The sequence below is a fragment of the Bidens hawaiensis genome, unplaced genomic scaffold (assembly GCF_021521415.1).
Source record: "Bidens hawaiensis isolate Kalapana, Puna unplaced genomic scaffold, B.hawaiensis_p1.1 tig00001412_1, whole genome shotgun sequence".
Lineage (NCBI taxonomy): Eukaryota > Viridiplantae > Streptophyta > Magnoliopsida > Asterales > Asteraceae > Bidens > Bidens hawaiensis.
In genome coordinates, this window is record NW_027491079.1 from 1,891,880 (window position 1) to 1,918,765 (window position 26,886).

Sequence of the window (26,886 nt, forward strand, 5' to 3'; positions counted from 1 at the left end):
AATAATAGGCATCGTGAGAGATGGTATATATATGTGATTGTTTTGTTCATATTGATGTAAACAAGAGCAGGTACCTGATTTGGATCCATGGTAGCTAATAACTTAGATACAACTATCATGTCCGAGAATGATAAAATTTCAGGGTTTCCACCAATAATAGAGAATGCATAAAACCATTTCTGACTATTATACCAATAGGTCAACAATGGAAAATAGTGAGCAACACGGTAAGTCCATTGATCCTGTCGAAGTTGTCTAGAGTATGCTTCGTTGGTTAAGTTCGAAGGTAGGTTATGCCACCAGTAATTAACAGCGGGAGAAATAAGAACCGATCCTGCGAGTCTGTTAATTTACACATCTTGTAATTAAGTATACCAAAAAAAAGTGTAACGATGCGTTAAAACTTATAAGACTATCAAGATTTAAAACAGACCTATGAGGGATATACTTAAGACAAGACCATATGACTTGCCCACCCATAGAGAATCCAGTCACGTAAAATTTTGGTCCCAGGTTCAATTTATCGGCAAACTCCTCGATGTCCAATGCTAAGCTTTTCACTGTTCGCTTAGGGTCTGGGTCGCTCTCTCCATAACCAGGCCGATCTATTGCAACAATATACACTCCTAGTTCTTCAACAAGTTCCTGTAAAACCCTCCTTTTTGTAAGACCTAAGCTACAGCTTTGTTAAACGTTGTATCTAAACACTTTTGATATTATAATAATTAACTGGATCATGCTATAGCTACACCATCTTCTTCTGATTTCATGCCATCAAACGGTCATCCACAAAACACAAGACGACTTGACCAAAGGAGTCAAACTTTGAAAATTATTAGTCTTAATAGTCGTTTAAATAATATTTGTACGGTTGTCGACCATAACTTTATACCATTGTCGGAAACAATCGTTAGGCCAATATTCACACAACCGTTCTGACCATAATTGTTAGGCCAACTCTATTTGGATGGCTGTTTGAAATAGTATAGTAGACGGTGTGTATATAGATGACCCATAACTTTTTTCTATATGGGAAAGAGGACCATACCGGTGAGGCTACGGCAAAGGGATTGAGGTGCTTGCTACAGTCGAAGCAATGGACATATATTAATTTTGATTTGGCTACATCCTTTGGGACACCAGATTCTTCATATGACATATATCTTCCGTCATGAAGCTGTATCCTTGGTGATGTAATCGGCGGGCCACCTGGAGATCCACACGTTTTTGGAGATGGTGGAAGAGCTGTTTCATAAACCCATGATGAAAACTTCGCAACGATGACAAGTAGTAATAGCTTCAAGATTCCTGGAGATAACAAATGATACATTCAGAGGCACACACAAATATTCGGATACATATGAACATGATTGACTTAATAAATGAAACTGACCAGATAAGGACAGTATGGATTTGGATTTCCTGGTAGGAGAAGTGGCGGCTGCGGCGGCTGCTGCTGACATTGTTTAGGACTGGCGACATGAAATGAAATTATTGGTTAGTTAATTATTGCTGTTACTTTTAAGGCTTGGCCAGCTAGCTAGTTGATGAAGTTATAAATATTATTCAAACTTACTAATTTTGAGGTTATTGAAGACCAAAATGAAAATGTTTGCACAATACTCAAAATATGAGAGCCAAAATATATATATATACCTGGAAAACAGTGAAGAACAATGGACAAGATCTAAGAACGGTGGATGTTGTTAAGAAAGAAATTAAGAACCAAAAGAGGTGAGTATAGATTTCCATTGTCGGGGTATAAATACTGTAATTAAAATGATAAACAAATAATATATTGCAATTATTTTAATTAACATGTGAGAATATTAAAATGATCCGGATTACAACTTGCTGAATTCAAAGGGTTTATAACCAATCACACATCCAATACATTTTCTTTAATCATCATACATTCCACATGGATACTTTTTTCTTTTTTCTCTTTTCTTTTGTGTTTTCAGAATTATCCATCATTTTGACAGAGATGTTAAAGTTTTAAATTTATAGGGCTATGACCTGAAAATATACCATACTTACCATGCTTTCACTGAAGAAGATTTGCACGATTTTCCTTTTAAGTAGGGGTGTAAATGAGTTGTGTTCGGGCTCAGCTGACCATTTAAAAACCAAGCCGGCTCTTTTATCTTAACATGCTGAAAACGTAGGCTCGGGTTCAGCTCGTTTATAAACGAGATGAGCCTGAGTCGGCTTGTGAGCCAACTTGTTCATTTTTAAAAAAATAAACTTTCTTATCTTTTACATATGTTCATATACATAAAAATAAAAAATAATATCGTTTTATTATATTTTTTAGTCCTAACTCATTGAAATAATTACAAGAAAATTGTAATATTGCATTTGTAAGCCCAACCTCTAACACACCTTTGGGTTCAGGGTGTTTAAATACAAAAGATCGGATTGAGATTTTGGATCTTTAGATCAAAGAATATGCTCTGACACAATTTCTAATCACTGTCCGGTTTACAAAAGCCAGCTTTTATAGCATACAACAGATGGAAGATTTTGGATCTTCTGATTAGAAAATATACTCTCAAACAGAGTTATTGAGATACTCCTTTAATTTGAGACTCTTTGAGTTTGCCAGAAAAAGATGTCTTTAACGCGTTCATGCTGTAGAGATTCCACCCTTTGTGGTTCTTCAAGAAGCACGTTTAATATAGGTGCGCTTGTTCATATTTATCCTTGTGAATCTATGTATTATGACATTTAACATAATGTTTATTTTAATAGGAGTTTGTGTTTTTGAGGCTACAAATGCTTTAGAACATAATAACTCCGTCTTGTACGTATTCATCTTGATTCATACATAGTTTCTATTTTCTCATTTGAAATCAATTGTAGTAGTAGTAGAAATATTGTTAGGGGTTTCATGGAAGTCATGCGAGAGGAGTCTTCATTCCAATGATAGCTCGTTTATCGGGACTTGTTATCTTGAGGATAATCTTGTATAATCGGTCCTTGGTCCTTGTCACCTTCATCAAAAGCTTACCTGTATCATCTTTAATGGTTAGCAAATCGTTTTTCATGTGAATTTCGCATCCACCTTCCGTTGCTTGACCAAGACTTATGATATTGTACTGTAAGCTCGGGATGTAGTAGACATTGATCAATAGGCGCTGCTCCCCCGTTTTCCCTTCAATTAAGACTGACCCTTTTCCGCGAATATCAATACAAGATTCATCTCCGAACTTCACCGTTCCCGTTTCTTGTTCATTCAATTCATAAAAGTACGCTTTATTTCCCTTCATGTGATTCGATACTCCGTTGTCGAGATACCAAACATCTTTCTCCATCAGCTCGGTTTCGAAACGCTTTGGAATCACTCCGCCTTCATTCAGTAAAACTGTCTTTTGATTACCTTTAATCATAAATAAAGATGAATCAAAATCATTAACTTTGTTCAAATTAGATTCTTCCTTTTTCTTCATACATTCCGGGCACATAGTCGCAAAGTGACCAAACTCATCATAACGGTAACACTGAACCTGTGATGTATCCTTTCTACCCCTTTGACGATCATTCGTTCTTCTCTGTCCCTTATGACCCAATCCACGATCTTGACCACCTCGGTTTTTGCAACCATCTTGGTCCTCATTGTCTCGATCTTGACCTCCGGTTTCACGGCCTCTTCCACGCCCTTGTGAACTCGACCAACCCTTACCTCGGCTACCGTGCTTATCATATGACTTGCCTTTATAACTACTTTCCGATCAATTAAAAAGTAACTGGCCTTGCGAATTTGAAGTGCGCTCTCTCCCTCGTAGACATTCCTCAAATTCCTTAAGTCTTCCAATAGCATTTTTAAACATCAAACTATCAAGATCAACACTTTGCTCGATTGAGGCTATGAGTTGAAAGTACTTATCTGGAACCGCATCCAACAACTTCTTCACCAAGACATCTTGCTCAAACACGTGACCTAGACTCGTTGCCTTTGAAACCATACTTGTTATTTTTCCTGCAAACTCGTCAACTGTCTTGTTTTCTGCCATCTTGAGTTTCTCAAATTCACTTTTCAACGTTGGTAGTCGAGCCTTTTGAACTCACTCAGCCCCTACATACCTTGCCTTCAAAGCCGTCCATATATATCTCGAGCATTCTTGTATTGAGAAATCTGAAGAAGAATGTCACAATCCACCACTTGAAACAAAAACGATCTTGCCGTTTTATTCTTCTTCGCATCAATAGCCGTACCCTCTTCTGGTTGAACAACTTCCCATAGGTATTGATCATCCAATATCGCTTCCACCACAATCACCCATGTGATGTAATTAATTCCATTCAGCTTTGGAACCTGTAACGAAATCCCCCCACTTTCTTTAGGTTAGATTACCGGTCTTTCTTCGTCACCTGCCATTGACGTAGAACCCTTTTTGCTCCACTTCGTTGGAGCAAATATAAACCAAAAAGTCTGAACAACTTTTCAAAACCGACCGCGTTTGCTCACAAAAACCCGGTTATGTATACCTCTCGAAAACTGAATCACCACTTTGATCCGTGAAAAACTTGGTTAGAACCAAACTCGTTCAACCCGAATAACAATTACACACAACCTTCTTGAAAAAAAAAAAAAACTATAATAATAAACCAGCTTATTATTTTCTTTTGATCAGCAAATAAACCAAAAAGGAATCAATTCCTTTTTCTACAAACCTTCAAAGAAAGATACGTGAGGAGTAAAAGTCAAAAACACCTTTTTTTTTTTCCTTAAATCACCTTTTCGTAAGATTTGCAGAACCCAATATCAACAAAAAAAAAAAAAAAAAACCCCGATCACCAGATCTTCTTGTTCTTCAAATCTTTGCCTCCAAACAATAAACAAAGACGCTGCAGGTCCGACTTACCCTCTTCCGCTCGTAAACTCGTCGCTGGTTTCCGAACTCCGATTAGAAAACCCAGCTCGCCTCCGATCACTGTGCCGGTGATCCGCCTCACCGCCGATCAAAGTTAACTCGATTATCGATTTCTTGAACTTGGCTTTGATACCAATTCAAGTCCCAGATCGATAATCAAACACGAACTTAAACGACTAACTCTCGTTTATATTAATCAGAAAATATAACTCAAAAAACTGATTACAACTCTCAAACCCTAACTCGGTTTGACTCTTGATGAACCCAAATTCGGTTGCACCAACTTCTCTTTTTCTAATGTCTAACCATAACTCGGCTTATATTGACTAACCAAACTTACTAGCCAAGACATTACCAAATATAATAAAACCCTAATAATTCTTGGCCTGGGCCTCACACTTGGGCCAAACAACAATTGTGCCAACAAGGAGGTGTTATAAGCAATACAGAAAAATTAATAATGCCGAAGAGTCTGTCCAAATTTTGCATGAGTATATAACAAATTAAACACTAACTTCTGAGAGAAGTTGTTTATTGGCAATTCCTCATAGATCGTTACCATTTACTTTTTACAGCCACCAAGAATACAAAAAGACTTCGGACACCATAAAATGAAGCATGGCATCTTAAACTATTTAGAAGCCCATTCTACCCACAGGATACTGGATCTCATTGTTCTTTGAAGGTAGAATATCTTTACATGAATATAAGGAAGTGTTCCTAGGGGTTGTAACAGATGCTGTTCGTTTTGTTGGATTGGTACAAAATAATGCTACAGAACTAGATACTGAGAAGCGTTTGGATTAAATGGTTGTAAGACATGTGTGATCAATATGTTCATCCAATAGATTGTTTTGCAAGGTATAAAGTGAAGCTAGTTTTATCAATAAGTGCATATTGTGGTCATATCCTTTCGACTTACGCTCTATGGATGTTTCAATGGATCGAATTCCAAATCATGATGCACAAAGCAACCGTAAACAAATTTAATTAAAAAGTAACGAAAAAATGATTTTTAAACAGAAAAGAAGGAAACCCACCGTTCGAGTATGTCTATGTCGAACAGTTTATGCCATGTAAAATTGACCGTCGTATAAAATTGACGTTCATCTAGAAAATAAGAACCACCAATCAGTGTGAACCGTACTGTCGTTTTGACTCTGAAGAACAACTTTTTTTTTGTAAAGTATCCAGCATCCGTCGTATTATTGTATGTTGATGAGGTCAGCCCTAGTCTATTATGTGGGACGATCGTCCTTTTTAACATCAATCGGTTTACTATAGGTGTGGATATGCATGGCATGTTTCACGAACATGCATTAATAAAGGAGAGAATAATTTTTTTTCTTTCTTTTTGGAACGGCATGAGAGAAAGTGCATAGGATATTATTGAATTTGTATTTTAGTTGTTGGTGAAGGAATCATTTGTGGCCTTTGTAAATTAAAACCGATAAGTAATATTTCATATGTTTTTCAAAGATCGATTGGGTTTTGCAAAGTAATATTCCATGTTTCTAAAAGATCAATTAGATTTTGCAATTTAAAAAAAGTGACGTCGCAACTTGTTATCTGTTTGTTTTCTTCTTCAATTTAATTATACTTTCTAGTTTTATTCAATAAAATTATGGAATAAAAAATATTAAGGTTGTAATAATACATCAATAAGCTCCTATAAATATATAAGATAATTATCATTCGTCGATAATTCTGAAGGTTATCACATGATAATTTTTGACATTACAGTCTAAGCTTGGTAATATAGGCTCTTATAGTTCAACTCTTTAAATGATGTATATTATTAACGTAATTTAGGAATAGAAGCGTGTGAGTCGTCCTTAAAAAAACAATACTCTTACCAAAAGTATCGATATGCTAAAACGATATCACCAAAATGTGTACCAATACTAATAATTACAAGAGTGCTCGGTACCGATCCCGAAAAATGTCAAAAGTGGGCACCAAATTGGAGACAATTTGCTAGACAATTTCATTCTAAATAAATCAGAGCAAGAGGATACCATTTGCTCATCCTTAATTTTGATAGACAATTTCATTCTAAATTAATCAAATATATAAGCAAACATGGAGGCTTAACTTACTATAAAGATTATAATATAATAATATATACACACTAGCAAGTAACCTGCATGATACTGCAGTGACGAAATTTTTAATGTAGTTGTCCTTTTTGCAACGACTTGCTTTATAAGTTTAAGTTTTTATATAGAGTAGTTGTACCTAAAAACACAATCAGTTTTAGGATCTTAAGGTCGCTTGTTTAGAGAAAAAATAAACAACATCGCAATGAATTTGATGGAAACCTTTGCTTTTCAAACAAGATCATTATTCATTTAAAAAGAGCCAAAATGAATGGAATGTTTCAATAAAGGGTTACAATAGTTAATAAAACTTAATCCTATAATACATAAGTATATAATTTCTTTGCATTCGAAGCAATAACGTTATTATGTTATATTTATATATTAAAAAGCATTTTTATCTCACATAAAACACTGTAGCAAGGATTTACAACTTTTAAAGCCATCTTTGTAACTTAATAAAGCAGCCTCTTGCCATTTGATTTACTTCGCACGTGGTGTTGTATACTTGTATCCTCTTGCTCCGCGCTTTCCTTCTATTTACAAATAATTTGAGTTATCATTTTTCGTTCCGCCCTTTCAACCTCTTGCTTACGTTGCAGTTGGTTTCCCACGAAGTTAGGGATCATTAAGTGTTTATTCGAGGACATGCTCAGGTGATTACTGCGGTAGGTATAAAAACAATCTTTTTCTTACCCTTTTGTTCATAAGTTTGTAGCATCCTGGAAAAAATTCCGTGCCAATTTTGACAACTTTGAAAGTAGAATGGCCATTTGTTCATTTTACCAAAGTAAGTCCAGAGACTAAACTTAAAAATTTTGTAAAGGAAATCCCGACAGACAGGCGTTAGATAGTCGACGGCCCGCCAGAAATATAGAAGACTATTGCGTGCTCGTAAAGGAAATGAATCAACAAATGCCACGTGGCTAGTGACCAATCGACGCTAAAGAATTTGGTAGATATTTTATTCGTTCTCACTTTCAAAACTAGAATAGTCAAAGGTATAAAAGCAAATACATAACGATAAATAAGGAAAGGATCATCAAAATCATCACTCCCCCGCAAGTTGGAGTATGGAGGTCACAAATGCCCAACTTGTTGAGTAGAAATCGCAACTGTCTAGCACCAAGAGCTTTCGTGAACAAGTCAGCAATTTGTTCCTTAGTGTCAATATATAATGGCTTAATATCCTTCGACTCCACACGTTCTCTGAAGAAATAGCAATCCATTTCGACATGCTTTGTGCGCTCATGAAAAATTGGATTATTTGCAATATGTTTGACAGCTATATTATCACAAAATAATTGTGTTGGGCCGGTCTGGGAGACATCTAAATGATTCAAGAGCCATCGAACCCATAAAATTTCACTGACTGTCTAGCCCGATATTCAGCTTCAGCGGAAGACCTGGATACAACTGATTGCCTTTTTGATTTCCACGAAATAGGAGCCCCTCCTAGAAGTAAAACATAACCGGTTCGTGATCGTCTTGTATCTTGGCAACCAAGCCAATCCGAATCGGTATACCCAATGAGATTCACCCCACCACTATTCGGAAGTAAAATACTGTTTGGCCCCGTTTTATATAATTAGTCTTTTGTATTGATTAATTTATGTATTTGGGCCGATGGGTCATTTTGTACATTGTTTGGGCCTTGGTCCTTTGTAAAGAAGCCCATTGGGCATTAGAAGTACTTTACTTCTCATGCATGCTTCCCTATAAATAGGAAGCATGCCATGAGAAGCAAGGTTGTTGAAGTTTAATATACAAAAAGAAAACCTTTTGCAAGAACTCTATCACTTTCTCTCTCTCTAAGCTCTCATTTCCTTGACCGAAAATAAACTCAAGATCCGAGACCTCTTGGTTGCTTAGTGCGATTTCCGCTAGCACTATGTTAGGTTGATCCAAAGACGTTGTTAGATCCACCCGAATAGGGACCTACAATTGGTATCAGAGCTTCGGCTCACTAGTTGAGGGTTTTTGGATCACAACCTTGGGTTTTGATCTTGAAAAGAAGAAAATAAGTGTTCAAGTGTTCTTGACAAAGAAAATTATCATAAATAAAAAAAAAGAATTAAAAAAAAAAACTTCATAATATGTCTTAGAAATGTTCTTGGTGAAAGTCTTAAGTGTTAAAAGTGGTGTTTACGGGTTTCAAGTTTGTTAGTTTGAAAAGTAAAAATTTCGCTTCGCTTAGGATTCTTTCGCTTCGCTTGGAATCCTTTCGCTTCGCTTGGGTTCTTTCGCTTCACTTGGGATGCTTTCGCTTCGCTTGAAGCCATTTCGCTTCGCTTGAAGCTGTTTAAGTGAAAACGTTAACTGTTTTGAAGATTAAACTTTGTTGAAGATTTACACCATGGCTAGTACTGATTCAGAATTGTTGAAGGGTTATTTGCTATTAGAAAATCAAGTGGGAACACCTCAAAAACCTTCTAAGTTTATGACCTTAGATGATAATTTTATTGATTTCAAATGGGGGTTCATGAATTTCATCTCATTAACTGAAACTGAATTGATGAGATGTTTTGAAGAGGGTCCTTACGTTCCAGTAACTCGCACTGATGCTGGCGAACAACCAAAGGCACCTGAGAATTATGATCAAGATGATATGGATAAGTTAGCACAAGACAAGAAAGCGTTTCTGTTGCTGACAGTTTGTCTCTCAAATGAAATCACAGAGACACTACGGGAACACAGAAGTGCCAAGGGATTATGGGAAGCTCTTGTTGAGATGGTTAAAGGAAATGCTGAAATTAGAGAAAACAAGAAAGCACTGTTGAAGGAAGAATTCAACATGTTCAACCATCGTCAGGGTGAGGCTGTGCTAGACTTAGTGAAGAGGTTTGAGAAGCTCATGGTCAAAGTAAGAGCTGTAGGTATTAACATTCCCAACACTGAGGTGAATCACAAGTTGATGAACTCTTTGCCTTACAGTTGGAGTGTAAACACAATAACTATCAAGAGAACCACAAATCTGAATGGGATGACTAACGGTGAACTAACATCCACTATCAAATCATTCGAAATGGATGAACAGATGAGGATGAACAATCACATGAATTCTCTGAATCAAGCCGGAGTAAGCACTACATCTTCAAGTGTGCCAACAGCTTTTGTCAGCAAAACCCAACAAATTGTATATCCCGTGACCAATCCCAAGTACTCACCAACTTTTCCATCGCAATCAATAGCTTTTATCTCCACCAGCAACCCATCAACACCATCCAGTGCAAGTTCGTTTCAAAAAGCAGTTGACAGTGCAGTTGTTCAAGCTCTGAAGGCACATGGAATTTCTGCAACAAAACCTCAAGCAAACAAGCATTCCAGCTATTGTGAAGCCATTCCCATGCTGAATGATTCAAATGTGACACTCGTTAAAGCTTTTCTGTCTTGTCATGAAGAGCTATTGCAAGGGAATCTATTACCGGCTCAGTTTGAGATAGGTGATTTGAAAGACATCAATCAAAAGGATCTTGAGAAAATGGACATCAAGTATCAGATGGCCATGGCTGTGCAAAGGGCCACCAACTTCATCAAAACCTACGGAAAAGACAGCTTCAACGATTCTGATCGAAAGCGAATTGGTTTTGACAAGAGCAAGCTTCGATGCTACAATTGTGCAGAGATGGATCACTTTGCCAGAGAATGCACAAATCCTCCCAAACCAGCAAACGATATACAGGTCACAGAAGTAACTGATGAAGAGAATGCAAAAGCTGCTGGAAAGAGGCTGAGGATCAAAAGGCTCTCCAAGAATCGGGAATCGTCCACACAAGGGCAGCTCAAGCTCAAACTCAAGAGCCCTTTTTTCTCAAACAGAAGTTCACACCGGTATGGATTGGGACGAACAGTTTCAAGAGCTGCAGAATCCGCTGAATATGGCTAGCATGGCTTTCACTGCAAACAATGAAGCCTCTTCATCTTCTGCTGCCGGTTCTAGTGCATCACACCTTGATGAGGTAAAACGAAATCTTTGCACGGAAGCATGTGTTAACAAGGTTACATACTATAGATACTTACACGACGAAGTTTTGAAAAAAAATGCAAAACTTCGTCAGTTGAACACTGAATATGTAAAAGCCGATAAGATCTACATTGAAAAGATCAAAACTCATCACGATGATGTAGCCAATCTTAGACTTGAAATTTTTCGAGAAAAACATAATGTCATTTACTATAAGGACATAATCAATGATTTAAAAGAATAGATTAAGAAATTAAAACTCGAAGTTACTAATAAGAAAGAAAAGGAAAAACAAGTCGAAAGGTTTGAGGCGTCATCTGAGAAGTTAGATGATCTTATTGGAGCCCAGAGAAGTACTAAAGTTAAAACGGGGTTGGGGTACGACTACACTGCCGTACCACCACCATTCAATGATAACTACACCAGTTTGCCCCATTTTAGTTATAATACTTCTCCTGATGAAGAAATGGCATACGGTGTTGGTAGGATACCAAAACCTGTGACATTTGTTCCCGCAGCATCTCAAACTGCTGCTCCAATTCAATCATTTGATATATCTAACGTCAATGTGTCTTGTGAAGCAGGTGATATAAACAATGGTGATTGTGGGAAAGTTAATCAGGGTCTTAAGCAAAATGGAGGATTAGAACCATGTTTTGGGTCATGTGTGGGTCTAACCAAAAGTATTAATAACCCTGCCTGTAACAAAGTTTGTGAATCCATGTTGGAATGTTTAATGTCGGAATCAAAACCTGTATTTTGTGAAACCAATTGTGAAGAAAATTGTGAAGAAGTGTGTAATGAAAGTGAATGTTCTTCGTCTGATTCTGAGTGTGAAACTGTTTTTGATGAAACAAATGTGGCTAAAGTTGATGAACAGACAAATTCTAGTTGCTCGTCAACTGATCAGAGGACTTACGAAAACAAGAATGTCTTTGAAAATGAAAAACCAAGCACGTCGTGTAAAAATGTGCATTCAAAGAAAACTTCATTTTCACAAAATACTACTAATAGAAATAGTTCTCAATTTTATGATCAACCTGATAGTACCTATTACTACTCTTGTCATAAACCTAGGCAGTCAAATTACTTTGCATCGAATCATTCAAATGTGTTCACAGATAGAGGTTATCAATACATTAACTCTACCACATCACCTCACTCCACATACTTCAGTGATCAACACGTCTATGATTGTAACAAAAGAAAATGTTGTTTTGTGTGTGGGAATCCTTCTCATCTTGCGAGACACTGCAAGAACTGACATAAGCAACAAAGAGACGCCAACAGTAAGTTTGGTCAGACATTTACTGAGTTAAGTGTTCAACCTAAGAAAATGTCTTATTAAACTTGTACCTCAGCTAATGAGACGGATTCAAGAATTAAAAGAACCGACAAACCAAAGAAAATCTTCTGGCTAACACAAAGGGAAAGAAAGCGGTTAGCCAAAAGGTCAGAAGCTGAAAACCCTAAAAACCCCTCTAAACCATTTTCAAAAGCAAACATAGAAGAATTGTTAATCAAACCCAAACCAAAACGAAGGAAATCAAGAAAACCTTTTCAGGACCGAGGGAATCTTAACACAAGTTCCTCGAGTGATTGCACTTCAGATTCAGATTCTCCAAAAGATTAAATTTTCAAGAATCATAAAATAAAACTGGGTGACTTTTTGTTTGCTTTTCCCGAGACAAGTTCGTCTCGGGGCCCTTCTACTAACTAGCTGCTCATGTGTGTAGGGTCAGCCCGGAAGGCCTGTCAACAGTATTTGGTACTTGGACAGTGGCTGTACCCGACACATGACAGGAGATGAGTCCCTGTTGTTTGACATTAAACCATTCGATGGTGGACATGTTTCTTTTGCTGGTGACATAGGAGGAGAAATCACGAAACAAGGTAAGGTCTCTAATGGCACATTGACCTTCGACGAAGTCAATCTTGTGGAACAACTCAACCACAACTTACTCAGTGTCTCTCAAGTCTACGATAAGAAATTTTCAACTCTTTTCACTGAAAATGAATGTCTTATTCTTAAACCAGGCTTCAAAGTCCCGGAAGAGTGGATTATGTTGCGTACTCCGAGGCACAATGACGCTTACATTCTGGACATGAGAAGCAATTATTCCGTGCAGACTGCTTCTTGTTTATTGTCCAAGGCCTCGGAGAACGACTCATCCTTATGGCATCGACGTCTAGGGCATGTCAACTTTAATAACTTAAATAAGTTGGTTAAAGGTGACCATGTGAGGGGCTTGCCCGTAAAATCTTTTCATTGTGCTGAAAAATGTTTATCTTGCTCTAAGTGCAAACAGCACAAACTCCCTCACCCTCCAAGTCTGTCAATTCCATAAACTCCACTCTTCAACTGCTGCATATGGATCTTTTTGGTCCCGTTCAACCAATGGCAATAGGTCGAAAAGCCTATTGTCTGGTTATTACTGATGATTACTCGCGTTTCAGTTGGACTTTTATGCTAGGTCACAAGGATGAGACATCTCAGTTTCTTATCAGATTCATCGTGTTGGTTGAGAATCATACGGATAAATGAGTCAAGTGCATCAGAAGTGACAATGGAACAAAATTCTGCAACAAAGCCGTCAACGAATTCTGTCACAACAAGGGGGTTCTTCGTCAATTCAGTGCACCCTACACTCCTGAACAAAATGGAGTGGCTGAGCGACGAAATCGTACACTGGTTGAAGCTGCAAGAACCATGCTGTCATGCTCCAAACTCCCTTTATTCTTCTGGTGGGAAGCCATTAACACTGCTTACTACACTCAGAATCATGTGCTGCTGAACAAAAAACTGAATAAGACACCTTATGAAGTCTTTTATGGAAACAAGCTAAGGGTTAATTTCTTCAAGACATTCGGATGTCCTTGCACAGTTCTTCAGCCAAATGTTGCTACAACTTCAAAGTTTGCTGAAAAGTCGGATGAGTGCTATTTTGTTGGCTATTCCACTGACAAAAGTGCTTATCGTGTGTTCAACAAGAAATCCCGAGTGATTTTGGAGTCCTACAATATTGATTGGCAAGAACTGAACCCTACCGATGCACACCATGGTCCTGATTGGATGTTTGATTATGAAGGCTTGTTTAGGCAGTTTCGAGGAATGTATGTACCACCGTCTGCACCAGTGATGTCTCCTGTTGTTCCTGCACCATCTCCGACAATTGTTGATCAATCAATCTTGATGCACGCCGTTGTGAAAGGTTTGACGGATATTCAGATTGCTGCACCCGTACCCGTACTCAATTGTCCACACGGGGCTAATCAACCTGTCCTGGAAGTGAATATGCAAACATCTGCAGAATCTACAGCAATGCCCGCTGTCGAAGACACAGATGATTCAGACACCGACTCATTTATGTCAGCTGACAATGTGGGAAACGACCAGACCATTCAAGTGGCGGATCAACAAACCCACCAATTGGAAACTTCCCCAGCTCATAATCCAAGTATAGTTGAATCAGTTCCTACACCTTCCTCTGAAGAAGACGTTCATGGATCTGCTGAGGAAGCTATTCAAGAGAATGTGCAGAATGACACCGTTCCTGTTGGAACTTCTCGCACCACTGACTCATCATCGGTACCTGCTGTCGTCGTACCTTTCTACAACAACCTATGGGAAGGCACCATCGCTCAGAATCATTTGGTTGATCAAGAAGAAAATGCAAGAGATCCCCAACCAAATGCCGCTGTCGATGTGACCACGGTCTTTCATCCCATAGAGAGCCTAACCATTGAGCTTGAGGCAACACCAGTCGAGCGTGTCGAACAAATTCCATAATTACCGATACATCGCCGACATCCGACTGAGAACATCATTGGAGATCCAACCGCTGGCATCCAAACGCGCAGCACCTCTGGTAAAATTAACAGATGTCTTTTTGCCTGTTTCATTTCACAGGTTGAGCCCAAGGACTACAGAGTTGCTTTGAAGGAAAACTCTTGGGTTGAAGCAATGCAAGAAGAACTGTTGCAGTTCAAGAAGCTAAACGTTTGGAGGCTAGTGAAGAAACCAGATCACAAGAAGCCAATCGGAACAAAATGGGTGTTCCGTAACAAGAAAGATGACAAGGGAGTGATTATAAGAAATAAAGCCCGGTTGGTCGTGTATGGTTTTTGGCAACGAGAAGGACTTGATTACGATGAAGTTTATGCACCGGTGGCCAGATTGGAAGCAATTCGTATCTTTTTGGCCTATGCCTCGTACATGAATTTCAAAGTATATCAGATGGATGTGAAGACTGCTTTCTTGTACGGGAAAGTAAAAGAAGAAATTTATGTGAGCCAACCACCAGGTTTTGAAGACCCAAATTATGCTGCCTATGTTTACCAACTTGACAAAGCACTTTATGGTCTTCACCAAGCTCCCCGTGCTTGGTATGCCACACTGGCTTATCATTTAGTAAAGAATGTATACAAAAGAGGCATTGCTGATCAAACTCTCTTTGTCAATAAAGTGAAGGATGATTTGATTCTCGTTCAAGTGTATGTTGATGATATTATCTTCGGGTCCACGAATGAGACTCTGTGCAAAGAGTTTTCTGAGATCATGCAGAGGCGATTTGAAATAAGTTCCTTACGGGAGATGACTTTCTTCCTGGGCTTACAAGTTGAGCAAAAGAAGGACGGGACTTTGATTCACCAAGAAAAGTTTGTTCATGACATTGTCCGAAAATTTGGTTTTAAGGACTCAACTGCTTTCATGACACCAATCGCTACGCGTCCTGTTCTCGCTCCTGATCCATCAGGAAAACCAGTCGATCAACACCTTTATAGGTCAATGATTGGTTCCTTGATGTATCTCACTGCAAGCAGACCAGACATCATGCTCCCTGTTTGTCAATGTGCCAGATATCAGTCTGACCCAAGAGAATCCCACATGATTGCTGTCAAGCGTATATTTAGATACTTGAAAGGGAGACCACGTTTGGGTCTTTGGTATCCAAAAGACTCTCCCTTGGAACTTCATGCTTACACCGACAGTGATTATGGGGGATGCAACTTGGACCGAAAATCCACATCTGGTGGATGTCAATTCCGGGGAGATCAGTTGATCTCATGGCAGTGCAAGAAACAGGTCACTGTGTCTACATCCACAGCCGAAGCCGAGTACATCGCCGCATCCAGCTGCTGCTCACAAGTGATATGGATCCAGCATCAGCTGCTGGATTACGGTTTGAACTTTTATGGATCAACGATCAAATGTGATAATGAGGCGGCCGTTGCTATTGTCAAAAACCCGGTCCAGCACTCAAAGACTAAGCACATTGACATCCGGATACATTTTATTCGTGATTGTTATGATCGCAAGCTTGTCGACAAAAAACGGGTCCATACTGATTTTAACTTTGCAGATCTCTTTACAAAAGCTTTCAGTCGTGCCCGATTTTTGTTTCTCGTTGAGTCTTTGGGCATGATTTCCTTTCAGTAAATTTTTATCGTCTATCTTTTAGTTTAAAACTGTAAATATTCTTCAAATATGTCACACTTTTAGAGGGAGAAAATGAGTTAACTTTAACTCACCAAAAAGATTTTAAATTTACTTTCAGTAAAACAAAGCCAAGTCATTTGACTTAACAAAAAGATTTTATTTTTATATTTCAAGAAAATTCAAAAAGAATTGTCCCGTTTAGAGGGAGCTCCTGCTTATAGGGAGTCGGATAATTTAATTTTCAAATTTTGAGAATTTGAACTGACTAATTGGAAAGTGATAGTCCATTGGTTTGTAATGACTCTAGCGCGTTAAAAAAATATAACAAAAGGCTACAAGGTCACTCATTGAAGTGTAGGTAGGCTTGACAAACAAGTAAGTGTCCAGTGATATAAACTTAAACTAATGCCGGTACAAGTGGATATACAATTATGAAGCGGTTTCATGATTCCGTTAAGTCATATTAATGAAGGTAAAAATGTAACTACACATGTCATACCCAAGCCTCTCTTTACCTGATCACAGTCGTCTTATGAAAGTCAGTGTGAATTTTCATTGAGTCAAGTAAAAAAAAAAAAACAGAGTCAGAAAAGAAAAAGAAAAGAAGTCAGAAAAAGAGTCAGTCCTAGGAATTTTAACTTCTGCTTTATTTCTTCATTTATTTTCGACTCAAGCCTTGGACTTTCTACGTTTGTAGTCATACAAGATCTGATTGTTAAGGCCCTGAGTGTTCTGCTTTGTTTTATTTTCTTTCTTTTGTTCAAGCTTTGGACTTTCTCTGCCCAATAATATGGTATTATCCGACCTAATTGTTATGGCCTAAACTTCTGCTTTATTTTAATCTTTCTAGATCGAGTCAAGTGTGCAATGCACAAAGTGTTATGTGTACAGTAAGTCAGTCTGTCAATAAGTGTACTGTGATCAACTAAGAAAGGTCTAAGTCAAGTTGAGATGATATGTTAACACAAAGTAGGCCTGAGATATGATGGAATCAGTAACATGTCCGATTAAGTGGGGACCACATACGCACCGTGCCTAATAATACCCTAAATGTATCACTTTTGGCATCAAAACATTTGTCAAGTTAAAAAGGAGGACAATATCTACAGTCATTGATGAACTTGTGTCACAATAATTTCAAAATGGAAACGCGATGTAGAGCTTTGCAAATCAATATGATTCCATATCGTGATCATTCTTTGAAAATTAATCAAAGAAAATTCTATGTAAATTAATTTAATTTTATTACTTTTAACTTTAAGTTTTTTTAACTTTTTATTTATTTTATCTCATCCTTAATTTTAATTTTAATTTTATTTTTTTTTATTTTAGTGTCTTCTCTTATTATGTTTTGTTTTGACAAAAGAGATTGACCGTGCAAATGTTAACAGTTACGGACCAACAAAAGAAAATATTAGAAACAATCAAGTGCTTGGATTCGGTGGGTAAATGTTTTTCGGGTTTGAAAATGCAAATATTTTTAAAGACCGAGGACTGAGAGTGTATTTTCGGTGAATACTCACGATGTTTTGAACTTATCGCGAGATAGGTTGACCCTATATATAAGGGAAACCTAAAATATCTTTCACTATTCACCAAAATCTTTTAAGTTTTCACTCTTTCCTCTCTCAAATCTTCAAACTCAAAACCCAGATTTTCTTCAAATCTTCAAAGCATCCGGCCCTCATAATCACAAATATGCCGTTGAATCCAGAGTATTCACCTTCGGTATAACATCAAAACTTCATAAATCTTTCATCTTCAGGTCTTCTGGTTTCTCGTGGATCGAGATGACGGTTCAGATGAGCCGTCGGGTCGATTCATAATTGATCTTCATATGAAATTGGTTCATATGTTATGAATAATCTGTTTTTGGACTTATAAATCTTGAGTATCATCATTAATTATTAGCATTAGGGTTGTTTGTACAAAGTTTGTAGATTTAAGTTTCTGTTCATCTGTTCTAAGGACAAATTGACCTAGTAATCATAGGAGCTTCAAGTTCAATCCTTCCAGAAACCTAATTCACATAAAGGCGATCTTGAGTAAAGAAAGAAGTGGATAAAAAGGGCTAAGTACAGGTTTTCGCATGAAAGAAGTCTTTCGCTTCGCTTGACCATGCGTAGCGAAACACTTTCTCATGCGAAAAACTCATACTTAGCCAATTTTTCAGAAACTCAAGAAAACAATGCAACTTATCTGTTTTTACTTAAACACACTATTTGGAATTGTGGACTGTTTTGAACTTGATCATCGTACATTGTGATCCAATTGACTTATAGATTGTCTAAAATTAACTTATTAACTTATTACATCTAAAATGTACATAATGGAAGTATTAAATATAAGTTATCTACTATGTAAATTCTTCATGTCAATATACATATCTTGTTTGTTTTGGTTTGACTAAATGTTGATTCTCATGATCTTTTGATTTTCAATTTCAGGGTCATAACAACTTTTGTTCTCTAGCGTTGCCTAAGGCAAAGGCTGACAAGGTGTTCATTCCTATGGTCAAGGGGCTCAGGCAATCGCCCCTTGCATATGCCATCACTGCAGATCCAGCCATCTACTATAAGTGTATCTTAGATTTTTGGGCCTTCGCCAAAATTGCTGACGATTCTATGTCCTTCACCACGACTGTTACAAGACAAGAATTAACTATCACCGAAGATGACATCAGAAGGGTGTTAAAGATCGACGACCAGCCCGATTACAAGTACGAGAGAGGAATCAAAAAGATGCTGGAAGGGTTTGTTGCACAAATAGGGTATGACACAGAATGGAAGAGCCTAGAAAAGAGCCATCTATCACCATATTGAATATTTCTCTTCCATATTATTACTCATTGCTTCACAGATATTCGAGGCGGTTTTGACAGCATGAGCACAGACTGGGTTCGAGTCATGTACGCATTGACCAACAAAGAGAAGTTTAACTACTCAAGACGAATATTTCTGTGCATGCTCGAGAACATCAAGAGTGGAGCCACATGGTTGATGTACCCAAGATTTGTGCAGATGTTATTAGATGATATGATCCCAGACGTTCAAAGGCCAGGATACAAGAAGGCAAAAGACAAGAAGTCACACCCCGAGCCATTTCACGTTCATGAGATTAAGAAATGAATTTTTGATGTGCTGTTGAGCACCAAAGGCTGAGGTCATCAGTACACAGGACCACGACCTGGGCCCAAGTTTGGATTGTTTGAAGAGACAGAGCCTGCTGGAGTAGAGGCGTCTGGTGAAGGAGAAAGTGATGAAGAACTTGTAGCTGGAGGTAGTCAAGATTTGTCCGATGAGCCGGCCGAAGATAGAACCAAGGCCAAACACGATTTGAAGGGAAAGTTGGCAGAAAAGGGCAAAGTGATAGAGCTTGAGGAGGAGGAAGAAGACCAGCCGCCCTTAAAGCGTTTGAGGAGACATGGAGACTCCCAGAAGTCAACCAAGTCTCATGTCAAGTCTCCCTCACAAGACAAGCCCACAGACCAACCAAAAATTACCAAAGAAGCCCTAGCCCAAGCCCTCAAAACCCTAGATGTGACCAAAATACAAATCCCTGCCCTCAAACCACCAAAAACCAGAAAGAAATCCAAAGCCAAGAAAACCAAGACCCTACTCCATGACTCACCTGAATCCTCACCTGAACCCTCACCTACAGACCAACCAATTTCAACTTTCCTACCCCAAATACCTTCCTTACCACACTCACCACCTCAACAACAATCTCAACCTGAACCTACCCAAGCCTCAACACCACCTGCACAACCAACCTCATCCATATTCACTTCCTCAGTTTTTAGCTCCCCAGTACAAACTACAAGCTTATGGAGAAAAACCATCCTTACTTCCCCAACCCAAACCGTCACACCAACTACAATACTACCAACACCACCCACCACCCTCACAAGTCCTCACTCAAGCCATCACCCTACCTTTACCAACCACCTCACCACCCATAACAACCACCACCCCACCATCCACCATTATCTCTCCCAAACCAATCTCACGAGGGATGTCTGCGACCCCTCCGGTGTACGTTGATCCTATCCTCGATAGGATCGTCGCACTGGAGGAATCAAAAGCCAAAAGAGCGGAATGAGAGATTGCCCTCCTCAAGCTTATCAAAGAAATGAAGCAAAAGGTGCTTGAGGATGAAAAAGAAAAGGCGGACCTGAGAGAAAGGATACGGGTGTTGGAAGACCAGAGGGCAGCAAGTGATGAAGCTGCTAAAAATCAACGGTTATTGACCAACACCTTCCACACCCGCATCCAAAATCTTCAAACATTGATGAATCATGAGGCATCTGAGAACGCTAATCCAGCCGATCATACTAGACTTGGAGATAGATTGGCCATACTTGAAAGAGACTTACCAAGTGCTAGTGCTCTCAGATCGAGCTTAAACAAGAAAATGGAAGATGCTACAAGAAGGTGGGATGTTGAGAAGGAAGCTACAAACTCACAAGTTGCTGATCCGGAAAATCAACTCGCTTCCTCCACCTCTCTCGATTTGCTCAGATCAGACATGGAAGCCATCAAAGAAAGAATCATAGAACAGGCCCGTCTGAATGAGCTTCAGTTCAAGACAAACGAAGAGATGGTTAGCAAGTACCAAGCGGCCTCAGACCTCATGGGCATTCAAGAAGACGAATTTCATGGTCTGGAGAATAGACTTGATGCCGTGTTTAGAACTTGGAGAAGGTCCGGTGAGACTTCTCAAGTTGGTGGTTTGCAACCTGTCCTTCTGTGACCATGCGAGGCGTACAGGTTGCTGTGTCAGAAGGAGAGGTGACTGTTGGTCGGTTGGTACAACAGGGCGGCTAATCTAGCGGTATTGGTGGTGATGAAGAGGATGATGGAGATCAAGATGATGATGATGATGATGAAGAAGATGACGACGACGATGAAGTTCATGACAGCTTTGACGATGATGATGACGATGGTGGCAACGGTGGTGGTGGAGATGGAGGGGTCGGGACGGCAGGAGGTGGAGGTGGAGCTAACACTCAATCACCTCCACACTCTCAACAAGATACTCAAGACCCTGCTAACCCCGGCTCAGCCAGCAAAGTCAGAGAGGATGATTCAATACTTGACAGCTTATACAAAGATATCATCTCTCCGACTGACAATACAGGTGTGATCGCTGACTTTATTAATGCAGGTATGAGCTTTGAAGAGTTCATCGAGGGAACGGAAACGGAGAAGGCAGTGATTGAACAAGACGATGACATTAACTACTCGCCAAATCCGGATACTCCTCCCACTCAAGCTTCAGAGGCTCCTGCAACAGATCCTGTCATTGTACAACCACCAAAGAAGAAGCGAAAGACACACATTGTCACAAGCTGTGCGTCTGCCCGCGTGCTCAACTATCCATATCACGATAACTCGCTGATCGTATATGCTAGGTATGATCAGCGAAACAAAGTTTGGGCCATCAGACGCTACAGCAGGGATCTCATTTATCTTAGTCATCATGAGCTGAAGACTCTACTTGAGCTTGATCTGAATTATCTTCAGAAAGCTCTAGGTCCTGGTGCTACTGGAAGTACGCTGGAAAGTTGGGTCCCGACTTATCTGCAGCGACAATCAAGAGTCAACTACAAGGACTTTGAGCCGAATAAGGGACGCAGGTACAAGAATCCAAGAGAGATAAACCCTGCTACCGGAGAGCCTCGCACTATGTGGAGATACAAGGTGCCGAAAGAATGTCACGAGATTTATCATGGCGAGCCTTATCCTCCCAACACTCTCCGAGACTTCATAGATTGGGAGTTCGATAACACAACCGGCGAGGCCGTTATTCACTGCTGTGGTATGCACGAGATCAGAGTGTTTGACGAGCATGAGCTTATGGGACTACACGTTGAAGATGTAAAGAAGCTCTACAACAAGCCGCTGGGAACCGTCGAGGATCGAGGTCGTCAGAATACCGACCGGATAGTGGAAGCCTTCAACAAGTTCATGCGTAGACTTGTTGAACTTCCACTGACGGAGGACGAATGCCTGATACACGACACCGACGGGTTTCAATACTAAAGACTAGAGAGAGATTGTTGGGCCCCATTTTATATAGTTAGTCTTTTTTATTGATTAAGTTATGTATTTGGGCCAATGGGTCATTTTGTACATTGTTTGGGCCTTGGTCCTTTGTAAAGAAGCCCATTGGGCATTAGAAGTACTTTACTTCTCATGCATGCTTCCCTATAAATAGGAAGCATGCCATGAGAAGCAAGGTTGTTGAAGTTTAATATACAAAAAGAAAACCTTTTGCAAGAACTCTATCACTTTCTCTCTCTCTCTCTAACCTCTTATTTCCTTGACCGAAAATAAACTCAAGATCCGAGACCTCTTGGTTGCTTAGTGCGATTTCGGCTAGCACTAAGTTAGGTTGATCCAAAGACGTTGTTAGATCCACCCGAATAGGGACCTACAAATACCTTAACCAGGACTGGACTTCAAGTATCTGAGAACTCTTATAGCTGCTTCCATATGATTATGTCGAGGATCAGCAACGAACTGACTAAAAACATTGACGGAATAAGTAATGTCGGGTCTAGTGGCTTGTAAATAAAGAAGTCGGCCCACTAATAGTCTATACGTGCCAGCATCAACAAGCATCAACAGGCACTGCTTCATCATCCCTACCAAGTTTGGTCTTCTGCTCCATAGGAAAAGCACTTGGTTTACAACCCAACATAACACATCTTCCAAAATATCCATCACATACTTTATTTGACTGAGGACAAGGCTATCTTTTGTCCATGCAACTTCGATTCCCAGAAAATATTTCAGAACACCGAGATCTTTGATACTGAATTTTCTATCAAGAAAACTCTTTGTTTCTTCAATTTTCTTCGAGTTTTTACCCACTATGATAACATCATCAACATAAATAAGAGCCGCCACAAATGTACTTGCTGTTTTAAATATAAAACGTGAGTGATCGGGCTTGGATTGTTCAAAGCCAAACTCATGCAAGGTAGATGCGAACTTTTGATACCAACTCTTGGATGCCTGTTTCAGCCCATAGAGGGATTTCTTTAGCTTGCAAACCTTCTTTTCTTTTCCTTTATCAAAACCTTGTGGGATCTTCATGTAAATTTCTTCGTCCAGGTCACCATGCAAAAATGCATTATTGAGATCCAACTGATGAATTATCCAGTTCTTCTTTACTGCAACTGCCAAGAGTGTATGAACGGTGACAAGTTTCGCTACGGGGGCGAATGTGTCATGGAAGTCAATTCCTTCCATCTGAGTAAAGCCTTTTGCTACCAACCTTTCTTTGTATCTTTCTATCTCTCCGTTTGGTTTGTATTTTAATTTGTATACCCACTTTGAATCTATGGCTTTTTTCCCCTCCGGTAGATCCTCAAGGGTCCAGGTACCATTAGTCTCAAGTGCCTTTATTTCTTTCTTCATTGCTTCTCTCCAATTTCATCTTGAGCTGCTTGCTTAAAAGTCTTTAGCTCATCATTTAAACTGATGGCCGTTAAAAAAGCTTTATGCAAATCAGAAAATTTATCATAAAAAATAAAATTGGCAATAGGGTATACCGTAGAGGACTGTTGACTAGACTCTGGTGAAGCTTGATCGATAGATGGTGGGAGATTCACAACATAATCATTGAGTCGAGCAGGACGAGTTCTAGTTCGTTTTTCCCTGGTTGGCTCTTCATTTTCAATTTTTGTTTGAGTCATGGGTTCAGCCTCATTGGCTTGCCCAATGTCTTCAGTCTGGGCCATGGGTTCCGCTACTTGGGCCGGCCCTTCATTTTGTGCTACATTGCCAAAGTTTGCATCATTTTGCATGACAACATCACCTTCATGCATATTCTTGTTCATATTATTGTTTGGGCTATCGATTTCTGGCATGCTCATTTCATGTATATTGCTTGTGTTTTTGTGTGGCTTCTGATCATCATAATACCATGGTGGAAACTCAAAAATTTCCGGTTCTTCGTTTTGTTCTTGATCAGAGTCACGAGGAAATGTGTTTTCAACAAACCTCACGTCTCTAGACACAATCATCTTGCCATTCTTAACATCATAAATCTTATGACCCTTGGTGCCCATTGGATAACCCAAAAATATTCCCGATCTCCCCCGTTCTTCAAACTTTTCACCCTTCGTTTCAGTGCTACGATAATATGCAAGACACCCAAAAACCTTTAAACTTTCATAATCGGGTTTTTGTCCATAAACGATCTCATAAGGGGTCTTGTTTTCCATGACTTCTGAAGGAAGCCGATTTATTATGTAGGCTGCTGTCATGATGCATTCTCCCCAAAAACGCGTGGGAAACTTAGCTTCAAATTTCATAGCCCTTACCGTTTCAAGGAGATGACGGTGTTTTTGCTCCACCACTCTGTTTTGTTGTGGGTTATGTGGGCATGTAGTCTCTAGAATAATACCATGCTCAGTATAAAAGTTGAGCATTCTGTTTGAGGTAAACTCACCTCTATTGTCACTTCTAATTCTTTTGACTACTTTATTAAACTGTGTATTAATCATTTTGTGAAAACCAATTAAGCAATCACTCGCTTCCAACTTGTGTTTTAAAAGGAACACCCACACAAACCGACTAAAATCATCAACTACGGTTAAGAAATAGTTGGCACCTGTGAGTGAAGGAGTTCTATATTTTCCCCAAATATCACAATGTAAAAGCTCAAAACAACTTTGGGTTTTTATTGAACTTATTGGAAAAGGTAATCTGGTAAATTTGGCCCTAGTGCAAGAATCACAAAACGTACCGTTTGTTCCCAAAGAGTCATTTTAAACAAAGTCCAAAAGACATAGTTTCCCATGCGAAGCAAGTCCAAGGCGCTTATGCCATAAATCACTAACAGTTGTCATAGCTTTTCTCGCGCTTCCCACCATGCTCATCTGATAGAGCCCTTGCTTGCACTTACCTACCCCAATTAACTTCCTCGAGTTTAAGGCATACATAACACAAAATGCTGGGAAAAATGTTACAGCACACTGCAAATCATTCGCCAAACGACTGACAGATAACAGATTGCAAGTAAATGTTGGAACATGTAAAACATTGTTAATTAGTATTCCATTGGGTAGGATGCATGACCCTCTTCCTTCCACTGGAATGGATGAACCGTTAGGTATAGTAACAGGCAACTCACATGTTTTCCTCAGATCATTATCAAACCAATCAAGTCTATGCGTTATGTAATCTGTAGCACCCGAATCCACAACCCACTTACTAATGGTGTCAAATTTACCTTGTATGTTGATGACAGGCGGAGCTTCGGTTTTAGCCGAATCATCTTTAGTAGCAAATATTCCAAGAAACTGTTGGTATTGTTTGTTGTTTAAACCAGAAATAGGACTATTTTCAACTTCCTTGTCTGACATCATTTTGTTTAACATAACCCTTTTGTTTTTAAACTATTTGTTTCTTTTTGTTTTTATTTTCTGAAACAAAATAGAGTAAACAATTATATCCATTAAACTCTGACAAAAGGCAACACCTCCATGGATTCAATTATTGTGATTCTTCTCTCCCACCTATCACCTATTCTCAAGATTAGCAGACTTGTGGTTTGGTTTGAAGAAAGAAAAACTTCACAAAGAAGCAACAATCTATGTCTTGAATGTTGAGGTCAAATCAGATCTAGGTTTTTCCAAAGGGACAATGTCGGTGGCAGCTTTGTGTTGATTAAGGTTTTTGCAGCGACAACAATGTGATGGTTATAGATAACGGTAAGAGAAGGAGAGGGTCTGCGTGGCTGCCAATCTTGAAGCAACCAGTTGTGTGGCGGCCGGAGCTCCGGCAGCGGCAGCGGCGGAAAGTGTTAGGGTTTGGGTATGTTCGAGCGGTGGGATGCCCGCTCCGATACCATAAAGAATTCGGTAGATATTTTATTCGTTCTCACTTTCAAAACTAGAATAGCCAAAGGTATAAAAGCAAATACATAACGATAAATAAGGAAAGGATCATCAAAATCATCATATTCTATAGACGCGGAATGACACGTGGAAAGAGGCGGCGTAAATACGCGGCCGATTCAAGGCGGTCTGTCGTGGGTGTTCAAGCTCAGCTACAAATAGTTGCCACCTGCAGCCATTTCAATCCATCCCTGCCTAAACTTACATCGATATTAGTGCCATCAATTATCCTATTCTGTTCCTAGACGATGTCCCAACGCTCTGATCAGAAGTCGTAAATGAGTTTCCAAACTCTAATTCTCATTGTGAAGGTTATGTCAGACTCACTTAGTAGTATAAACCTTAATTTACGATAACCTATATCGCTTTAGTGATTATAATATTTAGCTGAACCCTAGTCTGAGGTATAGGCATAATAGGCCTAATAAGTTTTAGAAACTAGGCTTCCTTATGTATGGGATATATGATCTAATTTGAATACACATCTGAATTCATTATTCTCCAAATGCTGAAGCGATAGAAACGGTAGAAACTCATGCTGTTATTCATGACTAAAACTTTTTCAAGGTTAGATTGTATAAATCATAATTCAT

General features: G+C 39.1%; 1 protein-coding gene across 1 annotated transcript in view; it reads right to left on the bottom strand.

Annotated features, from left to right (window-relative positions):
* Window positions 1–26,886, bottom strand: part of LOC143575624 (uncharacterized) — a 78,989-nt gene that overhangs the window by 43,482 nt on the left and 8,621 nt on the right. Inside the window, exons 6-8 of the mRNA XM_077059946.1 lie at window positions 1,049–1,207; window positions 434–645; window positions 96–342 (exon numbers count right to left, since the gene is read on the bottom strand). Of these exons, the coding sequence (XP_076916061.1) occupies window positions 96–342; window positions 434–645; window positions 1,049–1,207 (618 nt within the window). The remainder of the gene's footprint in view (window positions 1–95; window positions 343–433; window positions 646–1,048; window positions 1,208–26,886) is intronic.